We start from the raw sequence: 21,574 nt of genomic DNA on the forward strand, positions 1-21,574 counted from the left end.
AAGGGTCATCCTCGACGCCACCCTCTCATGACTAAGCAGGTCAATGATGTCTCCTAATCCTGCTTCAACACCCTCCGAATGCTCCGCAGGATCTTCAAGTGGATCTCCACCGAAACGAGAAAAACAGTCACCCAGGCCCTCGTCACCAGCAGGCTGGATTACGGAAACGCCCTCTACGCAGGAACATCGGCCAAGCTCCTGAGACGGCTGCAACGCATCCAGAACGCCTCGGCATGCCTGATCCTTGACATCCCACGCCGCAGCCACATCACACCCCACCTGAGAGACCTACACTGACTCCCCGTCAACAAGAGGGTAACCTTGAAGCTCCTCCTCCACACGCACAAAGCTCTCCACAACACCGGCCCAGCATACCTCAACAGACGACTCAGCTTCTGCATCCCCACCCGCCAGCTCCGCTCCGCCGGCCTCGCCCTCGCCACAGTCCCTTGCATCTGAAGAATGACCGGCGGAGGTAGATCCTTCTCCCACCTCGCCACCAAGACCTGGAACACCCTCCCCACCAACCTACGGCAGACCCAAGACCTACTGGCCTTCAGAAGACTCCTCAAGACCTGACTCTTCGATCAGTAGCAGCTCCCCGTCCCCACAATACCCCCCCCACCGCCTTGAGACCCTAACGGGTATGTAGTGCGCTTTATAAGTGTCTTGATTGATTGATTGATTGATTAAGGTGCCCGTGAGTACCTCATCCTGCCGCGCATAGAGGTACTGAGAGCACGCAAACACACTATTTTCCATTTTAGGCAAATATTATCCTCAGTGGGCTAATGCCTGCATTCCTGGCTGTATTAGATGTTCTAGACCATAGCGAAACGGCAAAGCCTTGCTGCTAGAACCCCCGATCTTTAAAAAGGAACGACTCCTGGCACAATCCTTCTCGGGTAGGGCAACCAGACTTTGGAACTCACTACCTCCACACCTTTGCACTAAAACCCTGCTGGCGACCTAAAAACAGCAACGTCATTGCAGCTAATCCGTTCCATTGAGGACGTATTCACTCCCCTCTGGCACAGGACCGCACTGCCTGTACTTCAACAGTGCTTACACGTTTCACTGCTGGATTATCTATTGTACAACTTGCTTAATTTTTCTAGAATGATTTACCAGTTTGCAATAGAGCTTAGGTAAGTAAATATATTTGGAAATTCTTCAACCCTCTTTAAATATCCATATAACAACATATATAGTCGACAACATATGTCGACTATGAAGTGCTCTGGCACCTTTGGGTAAAGTTTGGGCTAAGTAAAAATGCATAAATAAACGAATAAATAAATGCATAAATACATTAGTAGATGATTGTCTGACATCTTGTTTGTGTATCAGAGTCTGGGCTATTAAGTGGTGCCAGAGGAATGTGTGATCACATTTCTCGATCATTAGAGAGAAGACATGCTCCCGTACAATAGAACGGATGCCTTCCTTCCTGCAGCCCTTTCCCAGCTCCCTCAAGGAATGCTGGCAACTCACTCGCTCTAGGCCTGGGCGGTAAATCCCGTTCCGCTTACGGAATTTGCGGAATTTGGGTAATTTCGCATTCCGCGGAGAATGCGAAATTGCCCAAAATTCTGCATTCCGCGACTTTGCGTAATTTTTTGCTTGTTCGCGTTCTCAAAATGCGTGTTCGCGAGATATTTCCCCCCGAGCACGCAAACAGCAATTGCGAACAGGAAAAAAGCATAGCGACCAAGCAATTCCGCGTGTTCGCGGAATTTCTGCGTGTTCGCGGAGATTTTTTACCGTTTCGCAGAGGTTTGCGTAACACGATTATGCAAATTCCACCCACCAGTCGCTCCCCTCTCACCTCCTTTTATTCACAGAGCGGCAGGGCTGCACTGGTGGCTTTCCTGTCTGTCACCCTCTGACATTTCTCTGCATACAGTAGAAACAAAACTATTTAAAAACCATATATGTTCCCATTTGAACTGTAAAGGAAAGGCCCTTGGATGGATTCCCCATCAACGTTAGAACAACTTGCAAAGCACTGAGCATACCCGTATTTCTTGGTAACATTTGTATACCCTTGGGGCCAGCCATCCCGTATTTTGCAGGTTTAACCTGCATTGTTGGATGCCCGCACAAGGGCACTGCAGGATACCCATTGCACACCTACCAACTTCAAAAAAGTTTCACTATGTGAGGAGGGGGCAGGGCTTCATACTGAAACTATCTAAGAGGCATTTCTGGGCCCTTCCCCCCAATCAACCCCAAACAAAACAAAGCTTGCTGAGTCTGACGTCGATGTCCTGAGGTATTTTAACGCCCACCAATGGACTTAGCCTGCTTAGAGCATCCACAGACGAGCTGGGACCCCACTAAGTGTACAGGTTCTGCGACCCCGTGACCTGCTCTTCATCAAGCGATCGTGTGAAGGGAGCCCATATCGTGTGGCACACGGTGGCACCCTGTGAGTTGGCAGGTCTGCACATTGTCTCACGTTTTGGTCTCCCATCACTTTTAACCCTCCTAAAGGATAAGCAACTCTCACCCTTTCAATCCTTTATATGCTGTAAAATGTAGGTGGTGGTGGCAAGCAGGGGGGAGTTTCAGCACAGAAGGGGGTCCTGCCCAATGCAGCACATTCATCTATTGAGATGCAAAACCAACCACCTGCCCTCCGAGTAGAACTGAAAACAATGCTGGGGTCCTGCACATAGAACATGCCCTCGTGTTTATTGCCAGATCAGTGAACAGACGTAGAGGGAGATTGTGATTTACCCAAGATCAAACAGTTTGCTCAAGTAGGGGATAAAAGAGTGGAGTGCACTACTACGTACTTGCCACCATATTAGGTGTTTGGTGACCATAGCATGAGGCAGGGCATGTGGCCATTGCCCAAGGTAATAGCCAGTCCATTTTCTAACTACTTGCTTAATAGCAGGCTTTACATCAATGCTCTCAACCTTACCTAAAAAGGGAGCAGAGGAATAATTTCCAAAAATGTGATAGCACAAGAGCACACAATTTGGCCAAATTGGAGACTAGGATTGAAAAAAAAATCTCTCCTTGTTTATCTTTTTTACTACTCCACTAGACCATAACTGTGGAGGCAGTGATTCGACTGGCAAGGCCAAAGGGCTGTCCTTCTCAGCAAAACTGTCACTGTGTTGTGGGTCCTTGCCCAACCTTAGAATGCAGTGTTTATGTGCAGCCTATTTGCGCATGAGTTTTTGGTAGTATAGGTCAGATGGTAAAGCTGAGATTAGATATGAAGTACCATTGCTTCATGACCAAAACATGCATAGTGGACCTGCCCTCTGGCCATAGCTGGTTACTGGGCAGTACAAGTGGTAGATACTGATATTTACCATTAGTGTCTCTAAGCTGTAAAATAAATTCATTATTTTGAATACTAAAGATGTTCATTTCAGCGGCGGCTTCTCTGTTAAGGCAGAGAAGCGTCGCCCCACTGCTTTCAGCAGTGCAAAAAAGGGAAAATAACATGATAATAACACAATGTTATTATCATTTTAATTTTCTCTGTTGTAGCAGTTTTGCAGGGCCGGGCTAGGCTGCTCATAGAGCAGGGGTAGGAATGGTGTGGGCACTTTGCAAGTGCGCATGACGGTTTGGCCGGCCGTCTTGGGGCGGCCAACCAGTCATGCGCCCTTTACATGTTCTCCACTAGGCTGTATTGCAGCATGGGTGGAACACACGCACAGGCACATAGTCCCCATCTGAGCGCCGAACCACGGCACTCAGATCAACAAAGATGCTGCTGTCATGATGACAGCAGTGTCGTGATTGGCTTAGGGGAGCTTGTATGGTTCCTGCATCCATTCCGGGAATCATCAGAAGGCAAGCAGGGGAGAGACGTGGCTGGCTGAAGAGACAAGTGAATTTTTTTTTCTAAACCCCTCTCCCCATCCTGGTACCAGAATTACAACTCTTGTACGGTATGAATAGAAATCACACTCAGTATGCTCCATTTCTGTCCAGGCTATCTTTTAGGATGGCCTGATTTACAAGAGGGGAGTTTAAAATGAAACCTCTGAAATTGTATACCTTATTCATAGTATCACTGCTCTCCAACAAACGTCTTTTGATGTTTTCACATACACAAAATGACTCCGTACAAGCAACGTCTCCATAAACTAGTTATTTATAATATTTAAAACTGTCCAGCTTGCATTTTAAAGACAAATTTGTCATCATTTTGCGCTATATAATTGTTATTAATGTAATCACAGCTGTGGAAGGAGATACCTGGTATATCCATAGAGCCCACATAGACTTAAATATCTTTCCTAAGAACAGAGTTTGAAATAATCAAAAACAATTCCACCTCTCTGTGCATCTCTTGCTATCCTATCATCAGGGTGTAGCTTTAGCCAATAAGATTCAAGGGGTGTAAATCTCAAATTTCCCAAATGAAAACAGTATGACACCATGTGAAGGATGAGATGGCCTATGTATGGGTAGGACTGTTCCCATGAGGAACAGGGTCAGCACTGATTTCCTTTAGGTGGACCTCTGTCTAGAGTGGGACAGCAGTCGTAAAACGATGGATTAGAGTGTTACCCAAAGCAATTCCCAATGGTTAGACTATTTGCAATCATTTGTCCCATCATCTTTTGGGTGAGTGATTGCGAGTCATATGCTTGGAGACTTGAGGATTGCACAGATTCCCAAGTCTACTACTGCCAATCTTTGTGAATTCCAAAACGCAAAAAACTTAGTAAAATTGCACACACTGAAAAAATACTTCCATTGGTGCAGATTTATTACTTTTAGGTAAACCAGTCAAAATAAATATATATATGTATATATATATATATATATATTTGTGAGATCAGGAATATAAATATGTTAAATGAGGAATGTGAGAAAATCCAACAAAGACATAGCAGACCCGACTCAGGTCCCCAGACCCAACTCTTAGGCCAAGAATGCATTTCTTTGGGGGATGTCACACCCCAAACAACCTTCCTAAGCTACGCCCCTGCTTATGATGTAACAAACAGTGTCTTGGTTGCCGTGAAGGGCTGCTCCTTTTGGATCCAGAATGATTCTACCTTTGAGGTTCAGGCCGTACGCCATTTGGCATATTTGATCTCCTATATCTGTTTTTAACCCAGGAATGACTCTGACTTGATTGTGTGGTGAGTTGCTCACTGCAATCGCTGCTACAGTGATTCACTATTACTCTTCATTCAGCACACAGTTGATAAAAGTGCGGGCCAACATACGGCTGCCATACACGGAGAACAAAATACAGAGGTAATATTGGACAAGACATTCTCTAAGTTTTCCACTTTGGATGCCCAGTACGATCTGTCTTAAGAAGGTGGAATGCCAAGCAGCCCAGATTCAACCCATCACTTATTGTCAGGGCACAAGTCCTAAAAAAAGAAGTGGGGGGGACTAACTTAGTTAATCTGAATGCAAGTGGCATCACGGTGCGTGACATAAAAATGCGTGACATTGCGGCATGTGACATCCCGGTGCTGATATCACAGCGTGACATCATGATGCGTGACATCACAGGAAGTGCATCATAAGAAGGGGCAACAGATCTTAAGCACTCACATACATGTTTAACATGTCTATCATGAGTACATTGGAACATATTTCGAGCATATAGGGAAGCCCTCCTGATTTAGGCAGAAGATTTACACTTTTGTAAGTTACACATAAAACAGTGTTGACTTTTGTTAGCGTAAACTTCCTATACCCATATGCTTTAAAAGACAAAATATAGTGGTACTTAAATTATTTCAATGCCTCCTCAGGGGTAGTAAACACTATATAAATTACAAATATTTTGTGCAAATACAGGGAAAGACCAACACATCTGATATTCTTACAGGGCATGCATATCTCCTAAACAGGGACTGAACAAAGTGAAAAGCTGCCTCTCTTAAGTATGTGTGAAGTACTAACAAGGTGTGAGCCTTTGTTTCCCCTCAGTTGCATTTGCATCTACTGAGGCTTCTGACTGCAGCCAGCCAGGAGCCATGCACCAAGGGAGGCCTGATGACCCCTCAGATGGGCCCAGCAGAAGTCTGGAATAAGAAAGCACCGTCCCTGCCTGCACGTGGAAGAGGTGTGGCGCCGCGGCCAGGGCGACTGACGCTGGAATCTGGGGACCACGGTTCGATCCCCGGCTCCGGCGGCAGGTCAGCCCAGCACCATGTGACTCTGGGCAATAGCTCGCTTAATCTTCCCGACGGCCCCCCAGCGCCTAGAGACCCTTACGGGTGATTGTGCGCTTTACAAATGTGGACTTTACTTTACTTTACGTTGTTGCGGATCGAAAGCAGACAACAACGTGCAGGCGCTGCTGAATGTGTCCCGGTGTTTGGAAATTACACCCGGACAAATTCAGCATATTTTTCAGTGGGTCCCAACTTCTTGTCAGGGTGGAGGGCGTCCACCCTCTGAAAATAGTGGGTGGATGCCGTCCACCCGCGTGCATCCCGACTCGTGCCCTGCTTATTTTGCAGTCTAAGAGACTCTCCTTTAGCAGGAGGGGTAGGCTCAGACTGGGTCCCGAGCTCGCTGTGCTACAGGACTCACTCTGCACCTCACTGATGGCACCCACCAGTCTGGTGTTTCTTGAGTTCCTTGTCAGTGAGGACCTTCCCTGCCACTTCAACCTGGACTATCTAATGTGTTAAGAGACAAAGACTGACTGCCTTTTGGGTTGTCTCTGTCTGTAATGTCACAGATGTGCTAAAAATGTTGGATTGGAAGGCAGCCCAGAGTAACTACCACTGACTGAGATTAACCTAAATATTACACCAAATAATTGTTGTGTTCCCTCAGAAGTCATCAGTTGACCTAAAAAAATAAATAATAAAAAAAGTCCTTCACTCTTTTATCCCTCTTTATTCTTTTTCTATCAAAATTAACAGACTAAAATGTTCACTTCTCAAATTCCATATTCCATATTCAACTATACTAATATACTGCCCAAATAACTGAATAACATATCTACTACTCAAATTACTTCATATTTATACTATACTAATTTTCAACACTAATCCTTTATGGGTTCTGGAGTGGCGTGCTACTCGCCAAAAAAGCGCTTCAACACCCATCAGGGGTAACAAGTGCTATATGAATGCAAATCTTTCTTCCCCTTTTATCCATCCGCTATCCTTCTCACTCCAAGTAACAGACTAATATCCACCACTGAAATTACCTCATATTTCACCATATTAATTCACCAGTAATCCTTTATAGGCTCCCTGAATAGCATGCGTCAACAAGCGAGCGATAAATAAATACAAACCTTTGTCCTACTCTATCCTTCTGCTATCATTCCAAATCCAAATAACTGACTAACCTATCCACCACTTAAAATGTACTTGCATGTTTACTATACCAATTCAACACTAATCCTCTGTGGGTCCCGGAGTAGCGTGCTACCCGCCGAAAAAGCGCTTTGACGCCTCGTCAGGGGTAGTAAGCGCTATATAAATGCATTTACAATACAATACAATACAATGTACCCAGAATGCACACTTACCTACCTGCTTTCTCATTTCTCTTTCAGGTCTTTTAAGCGCCCGTTATTCCATAGGATGCATGTCACCTAACCCCTGCAGACGTTCTACACTGGGTAGGGGCAAGCTTCAGCTTTTAGTACCAAGGAGTAAATCAACCACATACTACAGGTGTGAGCTTTGTGCATCCCCTTGGAACATGGACATCCATTGGGCCTCAGCCGCAATTTGGCAGACGGGTAAGCAGCTCCGGTCGGGAGCTCCCCGGTTTGGGATTGCCTTTAGCATATATCCCAGGCAAAAACCCCAGATTGGACCACCTCCACCACCCATTGGACCTCCTCCACCACCGGTGATCCTTGGACCGCTTTTCTGTGATTTCCAGGGCCGTCCCGTTGTCGGTTCATGACAGCCTAATTGTGCAGCTCCGCCACCGCTGACCTTTACAGCGTGCTATCCCACCACAAAGACTAGATCCGATAACATGCTTACCAGACCCAGAATCCGAAACATCTACAAAGTCGAATTATGAGGGGTCAACCTTTTTCCAGCGTATTGGTGACTTTTCTCAATCACGGTCTACGGAGATATAGCTGTCCTCAGCCTATCACTAACAACATGGCCGCTGTCTCGACACAACAGTGGACACAGTGACTGGAGTGCTTGCCAAGTAAGCATCCCTTTGGGGTTCTGGGCTCTTCATAATGATCGATTGGCATTTTTCATCTCACCGTCCAAGGAAGGTTTGACACGGGGCTGTGTCATTCAGCAAATGCCTGCAGAACTCCTCCATATCATTTAGCTGTTTGGCCTGACTCTAAAATGGTGCCCACACACAAGGCGATTGATCGGACTTGATTAGACACAGGCACAGTGATCGTAGTGGTTACCAAGCCTCTATCTGAGGTACAATTGGCATTGTTCATCTCCGCTGCTAATTGGGGTATGCCGTGGGGCTATGTGGTCTGCCGAAAACCCTGCTGAACTAATACTGGAAAATGAACTGAGCATCCTGAACTTATGAGCACGCCTTCCGGACCCTGCAGCTGCCTCTCCTCTCCGAATCTTTCTCTTATCTCGAAGTAAGAAGCACATTTTGTTGCTTTTTATGATTCATTAAGTATTACTTGTGAACAGCCTGACTTCAAAATGGTCACCAAAAAGGCCCTCAATGCCTTAATTACTACTACTGGCTGGCCTGACCGCAAGACAGTGATTAACAACGGATTATTTGTAACAGAATCTTCCAAATCCAAGGCAAACAACCTTAAATTGATCTCCTGATAAGACATAAACTCAATAGACCTAACGCATCGGAAAAGTCTTGAATAAAACTATTAAAAAACAACCACAATAGGAATAGATTAGCTGAGGAAGTGAAGATGGTCCCCGGGCGGAAACCATTTATGTTGTACTTGACCGCTGAGACCAAGCAACATGGCCGATGTCCGGTGGAGCTGTTTAGGCAGCTATGGAGGAGATTGGCTTTGGCTTCACCCCCGCGGCCGTCATCTACCCAGCCGAACATTGGACATAGTTCATACTCGTCTCTCCGCTGTGTTTCCTTTCCCCCTTCCACCTCCTACCGCGATGTTCCTGTGGCTGCCTCCCCCTTCCAGCCTGCCTGCCTGACCCGATCTGCATTCCTTACCCCTTTTTACCATTCCCCTCTATCCTTCATGCCTTATTGAATGTGTGTCTTGGCTATGCTATGCGCTAATAACTCATGCTATTGTTTGAATCACTGTTTTTCTCTTATGCTATACTTGGCTCCTGTCGCTGATGTAATTTTGTAACTCGTAACTCGCTGATCCTCATGTAAAGCGCTCTGATACCTCCGGGTCTAGCCAGCGCTATATAAAACTCTGCAAATAAATAAATAATTAACATGATGCTCTGGTGTACGTCATGCAGATGTTGGGTACTCACACTCAGCAGGAGGCACTTGTTTTCTTTGATGGCACCCACGCACCCCAGGAAGCCGACAATCATGACGATGGTGCCAGTGGCGATCAGCAGGTTGGCCGCAGACAAGGACGGAAAGGAGGAAGAGAGAGTGGCAAAGTTGCCTTGCGTTACTGCCAGCCAGATGCCCACTCCGAGGATCCCGCAGCCTCCCAGCTGGAAAGGAAAGACAGAAATAAGACGCATGAGCAGACTGCTGAGGCAACACTGACAGACAGGCCTGAGATGGCGTGCGGCAGCAGATGGGACCCATTGATACAAAGACGGTGAGGGTTAGACTACACAGTGCATGCTTCACACTGCGTAACTTCCATGCATGCGCAGTGCTTCTAATGACCTCTTTCTGGCATGAAAAGAGCCCTAGGTTACACACATACACAGCTCTAGCATGGCACCTCTATCTTCACCCCTCATGCTCAAACTTTACCAGATGACCATGGTTCTTCCTTTAGGAACAGCGATAGGTCTGTAGATGCATCTCAGCTGTGATCTGCAGTGATGCTGCTGTTCCGTTATTGCTGGTAATGGCACTCTGTCGGATACCAAAGCATTCTATCTGTATTTGACTCAGAGCTCCGCCAAAGTATCTCGAAATGACCTACCACAGCGATTCAAGCATGAGGTGCTGTGCTGTAGGCACACTGCATGTTTGACCACACTGCATAGAGTTTCAGAGGCAAGGCCTCACCACCTCTGCTTATATGAAACTCTGCAGAAGTTTCTACCCAATGCCTGTGAGATGCAAAAAACACTGTCATGTTTCACCCTGACACACGAATGGCTCTGCCCAAGGTCAGGCGTGCAGCGCCCATAAGGCTAAATGGGCAAATTATTTATTGCCTCCATTCTCCATCCCTGATTGATGCTATGATAGCATTAGTTGAACTTATATCTGAAACCGTACGCCAGCGGTCAATACAATGTTGAGTTACTCCAGGTGTCAGGACATACATCCTGCATTCAGACAATGCTCTAATTCTCACAGCTCACCCTTCACTTTCATGCTCACCCAGCACTCACAGCAATCAAACTTCTCACCATGCACTCAGGCCATTCACCCTCCTCCTACCCCGCACTCACATGAACACACCGCTTTCCCTGAATGCACATGACACTCCACTCACTTGTCACTTTCACCGCTCACCCTACACTCAAAGCTATCACACTGCACTTATGCTGTTACCCTGCACTCACACCATTCATCCTCTTCCGATCTTGCACTCACACAACCACACCACTCACCCTACACTCACAGCGACCACACTGCACTTCTGCCCCTTCCAATTCTCCCTCCTCTTCACATGAGCACACCGCTCAGTATGCACTCAGTGTTCACACGGCATTCACATCACTCACCATGGTTTTCACCCTGCACTTACAAAAGCACACTACTCACCCTGCACTCATGTGACACTTCAATCACCTGTCACTCTCATCAAACAAGCACATCCTCTCACTCTGCACTTTTAGCCTCACCCAAACTACATAATTCACCCTGCATTCTCTCCTCTCACCCTACTCTCACACTGTCACATCGCTCACTGTGCACTCACATAGGCACTCCTGTCACTCACACAGCTCACCCTTCACTAACATGGGCACAGCACTCACCCTGCACTCACACCATGCAACCAAGCACAGCACTCACCCTGCACTTCCTCCTCTCACCCTGCACTCACACAGACAAACCTCTCAGCCTGCATTCATACAGGCACTCTGTTCATCCTGTCTGCACACAGAGACAAATGCCGGAACTCATAGGACACACCACTCACTCTAAACTAACTCCTTTTATCATGCACTCACCAGTCACTCTCACAGGTCACCCACACTCTTGCTGCTCCCCCTGCACTACATACGGGCACACCACTGATCCTGCATGTATACTGTGCACATCACCCTACTCTCACTCTGCATGCACTCCTCTCACCCGACACTCACTTGTTCCCTCCTCCCATATTGCATTCATGCAGCTCACCCTTCACTAACATGGGCACAGCACTCACCCTGCACTCACACCATGCAACCAAGCACAGCACTCACCCTGCACTTCCTCCTCTCACCCTGCACTCACACGGACAAACCTCTCAGCCTGCATTCATATATGCACTCTGTTCATCCTGCCTGCACACAGAGACAATAGCCTGCCGGAACTCATAGGGACACACCACTCACTCTAAACTAACTCCTTTTATCATGCACTCACCAGTCACTCTCACAGGTCACCCACACTCTTGCTGCTCCCCCTGCACTACATACGGGCACACCACTGATCCTGCATGTATACTGTGCACATCACCCTACTCTCACTCTGCATGCACTCCTCTCACCCGACACTCACTTGTTCCCTCCTCCCACATTGCATTCATGCAGCTCACCCGACACTCATATTGGTACATACACTTGCACCACTCACGCTGCACTCACTCAAACTATTCGCCATCACCCAGCACTTACATGAGCGCACCTCTTACTCTGCACAATTAAAGTTATACAACTCTCATGAATATACACATATTCCTAGAAAGGTACCTACAGAATACCTGCTCTTTCCGTAATACTAGATGCCTACTTAATTCCATCTGCAACAATATGGGCATGTGCAAGAAGTGAGAGTGAACTGAGAATGTAGGATGGCATGAGGAGGGAGACTTGGGCTGAGTCTTTGAGGTATGATGATGGATTGAGGACAGTGTGACACCTTCAGTCATTCCTGGCTTTCTATTTACCACAATGCTTCGCCCCAAAAATGCAAAGTATTACTGGATAAAATCCATGTTTGTCAAAGACGTCAACCCTTTCATAAGGTCAATTGGATGCTGTCATATTACATGTTTGGAACATGGATTACTTAATTTCCATACTGCAGCTGCTTGAGCCACACGTAAAACCAAATATAAGCCCCGTACAGCTATTTTAAGGAAGTGCACTTTTCATTCACATCCTACTTGTAACAAACATTAACAAGGTAATATATTATTATTTTTGAATATCTTATAAAGAATATGTTTTTATTAAGCTTCACTAAAAGGCATGGCAGGGATAGCACAAGCAGAGGCCAAGCTTTTCTAACACAATAAAAGCAGATTGACTAAAGAAAGTGTGAGTGGCAGTGTGTCTGTGTGTGAGTGTGACAGAGTACAAATGTGCGAAATAGTGCAAAAGATATAGTGAGAATGTGCGTGTGTTAGAGTATGTGTGTTATGCGTGCAAGTGTGCTACTGGTCTGGCATACTGGAGGTTATTCTTGCCTTATGGACAAGGCACTAAGAGAATATGGGTGGGAGGAGTTACCTATGACAAACTGCAGACCCTGACATGCTTCTATTAAGACACCATCATTGGCTGTGGGGACTCAATCTGTTTAACTGAGAAAGCCCAGTCATACCCAACGGCAGGGACACAGAACATGCACCATCACACCTGGCCGAAGGCCCTGACATAATACAAGTCATTTTTAGCATATGGGGTGAATCTGTAACAAAATGCAGGAACTGGTGTTTGACTCTTGTCATAAGATTTCCTGTACTCATTTTATAGTAGGTGTCAATGGCAAAATGCTAACCCTGGCATACCGGAGGGAATTTCTTGAGGCACCCATGGCTGAAGTTTCCATGCTAAATTTCGGGCACTGTCATATTGAATATACTCCTTGGCATAAGGTACTCACCCATGAAAAACATATGACCTTGATATAGTGAAAGTAATTTCTGACTCAACACATGAAGGAATTGACCCAAATAGGGTCACCCGAGTCACTCACGACCACCTCTCAGCCTTCCATACCAAATGAAGAGTCGGTCAGACAGTAGAGAATACAAACCAATACTTGTGTATTCAGATACACTCAGAGTGAAGCCCAGTCTGCCCAGTTGCTAAGGAGTGCTGCAGAGGGACTGAGATCAGCAAGCATAACAATGCATTATGTACACTTCGAAACCAATGAAAGCACGCCCACAATGGATTTTTCCAAGCAGATGTCGCTGGACAATAAATTACAAAGGAGTAAGTTTTGATTCTGAAGGCGAGAACACATTATCTACTAGTCAAGGCCATTCTGCCCGTGCCCGCCACTAGAGAAGTGGGAGAAGGCATCTAACTGAAGGGAAAGGTAAGCGCTAATAAGAACAGTGTATTCATTAGTGTAGCAGTACTCAGCTTTGGATAAACATAACTTAGAAGAAATGGAGAAGAATTAGTTTTGATCATGATTCAAAATAGCGCCCATACACAAATCGGCGCCGTGAATGCTAATTTACGTAAGACATATTTTTAATATTCTAACAGACATTTGAAACAAAACAAGATCTACTCCTAGGAAAGGCCAGGCTTCCCTGGTGCTCCATGAAAGTAAAGTCATATTACATGAATGCCCATAAGGGTCTGCAGCAGTTTAGCAAATTTGATCCCAAAAGTTTCAAAAAATTCTCAGGGGAGAAGACTACTCTCCCTTCATATACAAAAACTCTGTTACCTTCTTTTGCTTGCTGGAACTTGGGGGAAGTATCACACCCCATTGCTTACATACATATTTTTCCTCATATAATGGGTATGAGATCAGCTCTCACGCCATTTCTCGAAATGCTTGTCCTGCCCCATTGCTGTGAGAAGAACTGGCTTTAAGGCAGTGTGACTGGTGCAGCCACACCAGGCATTGACTTAGGCGGGGGGTGCTGTATTTTAAAATAATTTTTGGTTTTTAAAGCACATAAACTTCCTTGTGCATCAGGTAGTTTTCAGACAACAATAAAAATATCAAGATAACTCTTGACTAATATTTTTACTAGTGAGAGTTCACAATTGTGTCTAGTTGCAGTTTTGGTGCATTGTAAAATAGCACACAGGGTTAATGTGCCTGCTGCAAAGAACATGTACCATGCAGATCACAGAAAAAGTGAAATGTACGTCAGAGAGAAGCTATGGAGAGATGAGGTGCATTGTTGAAGAGCAGTAGTGAGGAATTGATGGAGAAGAAATATATAGAGGTGGAGAGCGCTAAAAAAGACTGTTATAACAGCCGCCACCAGAGCTAGAACCGGCCCTGCCAGGGAGTCTTAGCTCCACCCCCGAAGTTCATGTCTAGTTGCGCCCTTAAAGCAGGATATATCGGACCAGCTGTTCGTAGAGATGGGCTCATCGTGGCCGCTGTCGAAATTATTTGTGCTATACGAACAGTCAAGTAATGGGGACAAATGAAGAGCACAGATATAGTGATGATCGATAAGTCACTATAAAGAATAATCTCACAGCAAGACTAAAAGGTGCTTCGTTTGAATGCAATATTGGATATATATTGGAAGAGGATCCATGGGAGGACAATGGTCAAAAAATAAACACGATATAAAATATGAATTGAAAACAACAATCAACTAGAAATTGATGCTTATGATCAAGGATCTACCTAGGAAGATTCACATTAAAATAAAGGACCAATTGAATTAAAACTCTAGCCCTGATGACATCCAGCCCTGGACGAAACACGTTGGCTGTCAAGATTATATGATACTGAAAAGATGATGCTGTTTTTGATATTTCTGGAATGAAACTGAACACTTCATTGGAACTAAAACTTGGCCTGCTGATTGTTTTTTGGACATATGTCAATTATTGACTGATATAATCATTGATACTGAGAAGACGCTCCTTTTCCATAAGTAGTAGTTTCATTGTGAATTGTGGCCTGGAGTCGTGGACCACGGAGAGTTGAGCGTCAATACTGAACTTTTATTGAAATAGCTCGAATCGTGACTTGTGCACATTGTCTATACCCTCATCGCTTATGTTTCGCTGTGTCTAGTTGCGCCCTTGCCTGGGGTTGTCGTCTTCTTTAGACCAGTGGATGAAGTGGAAGGGATCTATTGTGAACAAGGTTCCCAATGTGTTTTTAAGTGTACTAAAACAGTCACCTGCTTTTATTAAAAAATACAATGTTTCCTGAAAGGTTAATAAAAAAAACAGTAGGTCACCTCAGGTAGTCAAAGAGGGGGACTTCTGTACTGTTTTTGCGATTCCTTAAATGCAATGTAAGAAGCACAAAAAAAGTGCAATTTGGCCTTAAGGAATCGCAAATTCCACCAACTTCAAGTTGGTGGTAATTTGCGATTTCTTTGAAAAATGCACTTTTCAGCATTTTTCAAAGTGCAATGTGAAGCAAATACATGCACTTAGGGCATGTATGTGCGCCACATGTGTACCCATGCTTATTTCAGGGGTTCATCAGGGTGTCCTTTTGACACCCCTGCACCCTTGAAATTATTCTCAATTTGCGATTCTCAAATTGCGAATCGCAAATTGAGAATAACTTCCCATTCATTCCTATGGGCCTCCTGGCCCATAGAAATGAATGGGAAAGTATTCCCTAATTGCGATTCGCAATTTGCTAATCACAATTAAGGAATATTAAGAAATCGCTAAAAAATTGCGATTTTTTACATACATTCCTATTTACAATTCTCAAATAACGATTTTTAAAAAATCGCTATTTGAGAATCGCAAATCAGAATGTTGATGCATATGGCCCCAAGACTTTTCATGGTGCCTGCTGCCTGTAACAAATGTAAAAGTCTGGAACTGGTTAATCTGCAAATTTGGAGGCTGCTTTGGCGCAAGTATAGACTTTAATTGATGGGAAAAACGTAATGGCGTCAATGAACTGTTGTTTTTGAGAGGGACTGTAAGAGTGCTATAAGTTCTAGAAACGTACAAAAAAGGGCTTGCACTGGGCATAGTCTGATTGTGCATTAGTAAAAATATAAGTTTTGAGAGCTCTGTAAGCACTTAAACACTTTGTGGCAGATTTACAAGGCCCGTACGGCGCATTTGCACCACCGTTGCATCACTTTTGCGATGCAGCGGCGGCGCAAAGCCAGCGCCATGCTGCGGGGTATTTACAATGTGACGTATCTTAGAGATGCGTCATGTTGTAAAGCCCTCCGCCACATGTGGGTGTTCCGGCGCAGGTGGGGGGACGTTCGGCACAGGAACGCCTCCTAAAAGGGGCTGAGTGAAATCTACAAGATTTCACTAAATCACTTTTACAGCCATGCTGTGTCAAAACCCTGCGCCTGCTTGAAGCAGGCGTAAGGATTGACGCAGCATGTTAGGCATAGGGGCACCCTGAGCCTTGCTGGAGCGGTGTCGTGCTTGCGACGCAACTCCAGCAATGCGTCATCTCTACTGCAGCAGATGCGTCATGCATCTGTCTATTCTTGCCCTATGGTGAGCCGCATTGTAAACGTGGCGCGTCCATGGTGGCGCAAGAGGTGTCTGCCGTGATGCACAATAACTGGCACATCCCTGCTGATATGCAGGGATGCGCCAGTTATTGTAAATCTACCCCTATATGTTCTTGCAGATTTTGTAACAGCCTATCTCATACTGTGTGCAGCCTATCATGCTGGTACGTAATGCGTTTTTAAACTGTGGCAAAGTGTCTTGTAATCTATGCTACGCTTCTTTAAACTCATGACTTAAATGTTAACAGTGCTTTGCGTCACTGGCCGGGACCTCAGAGCACTATAAAAACACGATTTTATCCCCAAATGAACCAACCAGGATTCAGCTCAGTGAACCACAGGCCTCTGAAATGATCGTATTAACCAACAGAGCTTGCTTTCCAGAACAATGCATTTCCCACAGATTAGCCTAACTTTATTTAATTTTTCATTTAAGATGTTTGCATTACATTTTATAAGCAGTTGTCTGCAAATTCGTTACAGAATAATTTGCTCTTTGAAGCCACGTTAATGGCCCTCCCTCACATTCATTAGCCATTGTGCATAGCCTCACAGTTCTCATACATTTTCACGTTGTCTACTGCTTTAGGGACGAGAATAATTTTACCAAGCTTTTTTAAGGGGAGGGGGCCTCATTTATGAAAAGTGACGCATTGCTGGAGTGTGTCACAAAAGTGACGCACCGGCAGCGTAAAAGTGACGCACGGCCTCATAAATGAGGCCTCCGGCCTCTAGGCTGGCCCACGCCTGGCAGGCCAGAGCTGAAGGCGGCATGTGCTCTGTCGTCTTCTGTCAGGTGTAAGGGTCCGAGCTGAGCTTTTGCCTCCAGGCCTCAGTTGCATCCCACTCCTATCAGAGTCCTCTGCACACATCTCGAGCTGGCTTTATACAGTGGGCTTCAGTGATGCTTGTTTGGTTAGTAAGCCCTGTCTGCATTCACACTGTCAAAGAGAAAGGCCCTTGTTCTGCTCTGTTCAAGTGGAACTTTGCTGGAATAGATGGAACGTATCTGGCCAACTAATTATGTGACAAGTACAAATGTGTGGCTTTAGGGTTTACAGCAAAAACTCTAACCAATATCATGATCATAGACAGTGACATCAAAACATCTCTCAGAGATACTCAGCAATCACAGACATGTTTCGCCCTTGGTGGGACTCTTCAGTAGGAAGCCCTTCTTCAGTTCAAGAGCTAGTGTGGCTAGCACCAAGCAAAGTCAGCCTCGAGAAAAGTAAATAAACTATCCTTACACGTGCACTGCTATCTGCAGTAGGAAAGCACCCTTTCGCACACACAATCGGCCATCAGCACTTTATCGAGTATTTACAGCCGAGAATCCAGCAGGCAGAAAGCTGTGAATATGCACATTTTCAACATCTGCTTTTCAACAGCTCCGGCTGTAGGATCACTGAAGCAATAAATGCAATTATGGAAGCAAAAGATGGAACTGCTGAAGCAGAAACCGAAACTACTGAAGCAAAATAGTGCGCGGAGGAAGCAATCTATTCAGCGCCAACCTCTGTGTTTCAGAACGAGCCGTGCCGCAAACAGAGGCTGCTGGGAAGTCCACAGGGAGGCAGTGCAGTCCTCGGAGCCCATATGTTGATATCTGCTGGACTGATTAACATATGTTCTGCACCTATAGGAGTGTTCTTCTACCTCTCAAACAAGTTTATCATTGAAGATGGCACGAGGGAATAAGACGAAATGCAATCTCACCACCCATCCTTTCTTTGGCCTCACCCTTGAGAGGTTACTTCCAGGAAGGTCTAAGATAAAAGTACAATCCATATGAGACAACAGTCATAGCTTCTTCCTGGGGTGTGGGGTCAACAGAGAAGGGCGGATGGATAAGTGGAGAAAGACATTCCTGCCTGCCACCCATCCAATAGCTGGCCTCTCTATGCAGTCTGCACATTGAAGTACCCCAGCATTTAAACAAAGTCATGGGTTATCTTTCCCATTCTCTCCCCTCTCATCTTTTTTCATTTGCGATTTTTCTCAGCATCACAATGCTTTACAGCTCCTGGAAGCTGCCCTCTCTCATCCCTTCCTCCCCTTTCCATCACCCTCAGCCACAGAGTGGTGCCAGGTTTCTTCTTTCTGTGTTGTGTGGGCAGACAGGTGACTATGAGTCCCAGGCCATGTTTATTCCCTTCCTCTTGACCCTCCAAGCCTCAAGAGGCCAACTACACCACCTCAAAGATAAACGAGGGCTGACTCTCTGCCTGCCACAGGGCAGCATGTGTGATGGCTTTATTAAAAAATACTACACGGGTCACTTTATTGTGCTTTATTATTCTCTGTTTCATGTTATTTCCCCCATGGATATATTAATAAAGAGGTTGCAGGCGAAAGCCAGCAAGCACATAGTGCATCATGGATTCCTTGAAAAGTCACTTTACTCCAGCCCTGTCTGAAGCTTTCCTGAGGCGGCTGGGGAATAAAGTCAATGCCCCATGATTAACAAGCATTGGGAAAGCGAACGCGTCTCGTCTCTGCGACCTTTTAGCTTTGTCAATGATTTTAGTAATATATTACTGTATATACATTACATATTTTCATAAGTAAAAACGTTGAATGGGATAACATTTGTAAACTCTCTTTGCTTTAGTGCAATTTTATATTGCAGTTGTAATTTAATAAGTATTGGCACAAAATCGCTGTAAGTGGCCGAGCGATTGGCTTTTCCAGTGCTTGTTCGGTATAGGTGAGCTGACTTGCCAATAGGTGTCCAGGTGGTTCTGGTGGGGGAGTGTGCTCATGATTGTGCACGATTGAGCATTCTGGCGCTGAGGCTGAAGGCAGCATGAGTCGGTGGCCATCAGGGCCAGACTGGCTGTAGCGGGCACCAGGCATTTCCCCGGTGGGCCGCCAGGGTCGGGCCGGTTTTGGGACCCTGAGGGCCGTTTTGGTTACAGGGACGTTTTTGCAGCACAGCTGCAAATCGGACCCCAGAACAAAATCGGCCGAAACCAGACCTTGCTAACAGCTTAGCAGCGCCCCCAATACTTATGGGGGATGGCCGAGCACTTTGCCAGGTGCGTTTGTGGTTCCTAGTCCGGCCCTGGTGGCCATAACAGTATTCAGATGACATGCTAATCCGATCCTTGGCCTGTCTCCAGTGCACACAAAGTGATGATCACATATGTTCCACTTGTAATAACCGATTCCAATTATTATACTCATTTGTATCAAATGGCTAACAAGCACTCACAAAGCCACTAGGTCTGGTTTATTTTAGGCACGTTTGTTGTTGTGTGATATATCTGGACACAATAGCAGAAAATTCACAAAGAGGCACCTAAATGCTGGTCGGGCGGGCAAGATGCTGTGTAATGCACAGGATTGTAGTTCACATGTTTTAAGCCACACCCTTAATTACTTAAGCCACAACCCTTTACAGACCCCTTATTTGCATCTCACTTATAACACTGTCCACAATAGGATTCTGCCTACAAAACAGCTAACGCTGTGGCCCACACAGAATTTTGCCTACAATGCAGCTCACATCTGTCTCATAGCTGAAACCTAAACATTGTGATGCAGTAAAACTGTGGAGTCCTTGGAGTCAAAACTAAAACTTGTGGAGCAGAAAGAAGGAGAAACAGCTTTGCTCCACTGCAGCACTCATTCTGCAGCATCTCAGAGAGGCAGGAGCACAGCTGGTGGGACACCTCAGAGGGGAGGGACTTCAGGGGTAAAAAGCAGACAATCTGACCTCCTCCACTGTGACACCCCGGACTATGACTGTAGGCCCCAGGGATCTCGGAGACACTACGAAGTGGACCCACAGTATTTGTTCCCTAGCGAAGTTGATCCAAAGGTCGCGTAGCGCCTTTTCTGCTTTGTGACACACTTTAATTACTTGATGGTGTGAAAACAGAAGGAGAGGACTGAGTTAACCTAGGTGGCCATCGAGATTTATTTGTTGATCACGATCCCTAGGTCCTAACTTGGCTGAACAGGGTGGGGTGGAAGCCCTAATTCTGGGGGCAAACAGGACCAGACTGAAGTGTCGTTCCCTAAGAGTACCAACTCCATTTTGTCTGAGATGAGTTTCAAGCAGTTAGTCTTATTGTGACAAGCAACTTTTGAGATGCAGTAGGCATTTTGTCTGATGATTTCAAGTCGGCAGGCTCTGACAATGCTGATAAGTGCGACCATGTAAAAATTAAAGAGCAAGGTGCTGAATGACGAGCCTTGGGGGACGTTGCAGATTAGTTTGCAGGCAGAGGAGGTGCATGGGACTATGCTGACAGCCTGTGTGAGGCCTATGAGGAAGGAGCTGATCATAGAACGTGCAAGTTAATCTATTCTGATCTCGTGGAGGCGTTGGAAGAAGGTTGGCTGAGAGACAGCATCAAAGGAGGCAGCAAGGTCAAGAAGGGTGAGGGCTACGGTCTCGCCCTTGATATGACAGATGTTGTTGTTGGAGGGTGATGTGAGCAGTATTAGTGAGTCCAGATTGGGATGGATCTAGGATGTGGTTGTTGCTGAGGTGATTGGTCAGTTGTTTGTTGAGGAGTTTTTCCACAACTTTTGCTGGTTGGGATGGCAGGGAGCTGGGTCTGTAGTTTGCCAGTGTCATCAAGTTTGCTGAAGGTTTTTCAGTAGTGGTAGAGTGGTGACATATTTCCATGTATCTGGGAAGGTAGCAGTAGTGAGGGAGTCCTTGCGTGATGGACTGGGTTCCAGTCCTTTCGTGAAGGCAAAGTGTGGGCACGTGTCGGAATGAGCTCTCAAGTGGATAGAGCACTTGGTGTCAGCGGTTTCCAGGGGATGATGGTGGACAAGCATGTCAGGACAGTTTCCAGTGTGTTTTGATAATAGTGTTGGATAGTAATGAGAGTAGAGAGGTACAGTTGTGGTTCAAAGTTGTCTTATATGATGCTGATC

At 45.7% G+C, this 21,574-nt stretch overlaps 1 protein-coding gene across 6 annotated transcripts in view; it reads right to left on the bottom strand.

Moving 5' to 3' along the window:
• The window catches only part of TSPAN4 (tetraspanin 4), a 2,988,612-nt gene that overhangs the window by 377,387 nt on the left and 2,589,651 nt on the right, over positions 1-21,574 (bottom strand). For all 6 annotated transcript variants that reach the window (XM_078682789.1, XM_078682790.1, XM_078682791.1 and 3 more), the window contains one exon: positions 9,405-9,596. In XM_078682789.1, coding sequence (XP_078538915.1) covers positions 9,405-9,596 — 192 coding nt within the window. The remainder of the gene's footprint in view (positions 1-9,404; positions 9,597-21,574) is intronic.

This window comes from Lissotriton helveticus, chromosome 3_1, assembly GCF_964261635.1.
Source record: "Lissotriton helveticus chromosome 3_1, aLisHel1.1, whole genome shotgun sequence".
Taxonomy (NCBI): domain Eukaryota; kingdom Metazoa; phylum Chordata; class Amphibia; order Caudata; family Salamandridae; genus Lissotriton; species Lissotriton helveticus.